Raw genomic sequence first — 2,370 nt, 5'->3', positions numbered from 1 at the left:
CCTTTTAGCATTTTATGTGTAAAATATTTTAATAGGCAGTTTTTCTCGTGCATGAGCCATAGCAGCCTAAACTGAGGCTGGTTGATGTGTTTTTGTTGTTTTTTTTTTAATTGCTTTTAACAGGAAAAATAGCCATAGCAAATGTTTTGTAGTTTAATCAGGTTATACATTTTCCATGCTTTAATCTGTGTGCATTTGTGGGTTTTTTTGTGCGTTTAAAGGTTTCAGCAAAGCAATGTCTCAAGCTGGCACTTCTCAGTTTCAAGAAGTCATTCGACAAGAGTTGGAGTATTCAATGAAAGTAGAACTTGACAAAATACTTGCAACTGCACCTTCAAATGAGCTAGAGGTAAGAGTTATAGTGAGGATGTAACCTCAATAATGTAAGAGTATATAATTTCTCTTAATCTAAGTGACTTTTTTTGTGCAGAAAGACTGTCAAAACTAAAGAAAAGGGTAAGATGGTAAATATAGGAAGAGACATACTGCTTATCTTAAGGGCTAGCAGTGAAGGAATGGTACACTCTTTACTAGCAAAGGAATGAACTATTAAACTGGTGACTGAAAGCATGCAAAAAAACAAAGCTCCTTTCTCTTCTTTACCTGCTCCTTTGTTTGAGGAGAGTAAACTTCAGTAATCACACAATGAGACTGAAACACTTCTCAGTTTTTAAAAATCATAAAGTAATTAAAATTGCCAGTAAATTGATAGGCTTATTAATGGCTCCTTGATGTTATAGTTTAATAATAAGTTGACTTATACTGACATTTTTAGCAATCAGTGTGAAACTGTGTAGTTTCTAGACTTTATTGGAAAGACCTAACAAAGTTTGTTTTTTTTCAAGTTTTTCATGCATTTTTCTTGTAAATGAAAGTGTGCCTGATATAGGGCAGCAGTTGCATAGTCAAACAGTTATAGCCCTTAATTTTTAATTTATTTAAAAGAATATGTTGTGATTCTGTGTGGTATCCAGCAAATGAGAGTTTTATATAGAGATGCAGTGTAAATGGGAGGCTTTAATGGAAAATCTAGATACAGAATTATTACTGAACTTATTTTTAGTAGTCCCAAGCAATTTTAACAAGTTCTGCAGTAAGCTGGAATGGCTTCCCTTAGGGCCAGGCCAAACTCTAACTGTGGGCTAAAAATTTAAAAACTAAGTGCCTCACGTTTTGTGTGTCAGTGTCTTGCTTTTTAGTGGATTCAGAGTATACTCAGCATCATCAGTTTTATTGGGATTTATGGGTGGGTGGTACCTCTTGAAAATAAAACCACTTTTATTTCACAACTGAATTTGTGGTACCTAGACTAAAATATTTGGCAGAATTTCAGTGGAAAAACTGTCAGCCATTTCAACTGGAGAAAGTATGTTGTGCTTTCTGGCTGAAGCTGTTATGCAGTGTTATCATGTTTCACCCTAGAGTTATCTGTGTTTAAATGTTGGGTGAAAAGCATGTGTGAGAGTCATTGTATGTCAGGTTTTTGAAGAATGCTTTTGCAATGAAATAACAAAAATAACCATTTTTTAAAACAAAATGTGCTTTTGCTATTCTTCTTTACAGCACACTAAAAAAGACCTGGATGGATTTAAGAAGCTATTCCACAGATTCTTGCAAGAAAAAGGACCGTCAGTAGACTGGGGGAAGATTCAGAGACCTCCAGAAGATTCAGTAAGTTCCAATAAAATAACAGAAGGCCAGCCAAGGAATCCTAAAATTGCTGATTGCTGTTTGCTTCCACATCTGTAGTAAGCATGAAATTGTTTAATTACTGCTTACTTAAAACAAGTGGGGCAGCTTTTAATATAATTATTTATTGTGGCAAGAACTAAAACAGACATATTTTCCCCCCGAATATTCTGTTTACATTTAACATATGCCTGGTTCTCCCAGAGTGTTCTTCTGTAAATCTTTTCTTTGCTTAAGGAAAATAGAAATTAATATAGCTTTACTCTTCAACTTCAGGAAAAGGCAACTTATATTGTGTTGGAGGAGGGTGGGGGGAGAGACGTACTACATTCTTTGACCCTTTTCTACTGAACTATGTTAACTGAGGCAAGGCAGTGTATTGTAACTTGTTCTCACTAAATATTTTGAAAGTCACGGTAAGTGTGCTGAGTTCTACAACTCCTTTACATTATTGCATATCAAAAAGTTATGTAAAACCAGGGAAATAGAAACATATTGTTAATGGCTTCTTTTTTTAGTGTCCTTTTTCTTTAATGGTGCTAGTGCTTTCTTTGCCTTTAAAATGAGTGCTACAAAAAGCACTTTTTCACATGCTTGCTTCAAAGGACAGGTATTCTCCGCTGAACCTGACCCTGTTTTATTGAGTCATAGTTTCATAGATTTAGGGTCGGAAGGGACCTA

General features: G+C 34.9%; 1 protein-coding gene across 1 annotated transcript in view; it reads left to right on the top strand.

Annotated features, from left to right (window-relative positions):
* The window catches only part of UGP2 (UDP-glucose pyrophosphorylase 2), a 49,196-nt gene that overhangs the window by 14,541 nt on the left and 32,285 nt on the right, over window positions 1–2,370 (top strand). Inside the window, exons 2-3 of the mRNA XM_019516596.1 lie at window positions 222–349; window positions 1,564–1,671. Of these exons, the coding sequence (XP_019372141.1) occupies window positions 222–349; window positions 1,564–1,671 (236 nt within the window). The remainder of the gene's footprint in view (window positions 1–221; window positions 350–1,563; window positions 1,672–2,370) is intronic.

The sequence above is a fragment of the Gavialis gangeticus genome, unplaced genomic scaffold (assembly GCF_001723915.1).
Source record: "Gavialis gangeticus isolate Ggan-Ray unplaced genomic scaffold, GavGan_comp1, whole genome shotgun sequence".
Taxonomy (NCBI): Eukaryota; Metazoa; Chordata; order Crocodylia; family Gavialidae; genus Gavialis; species Gavialis gangeticus.
Note: the sequence above shows the minus strand (reverse complement) of the source record. Positions and strands in the feature narration are given on the sequence as shown.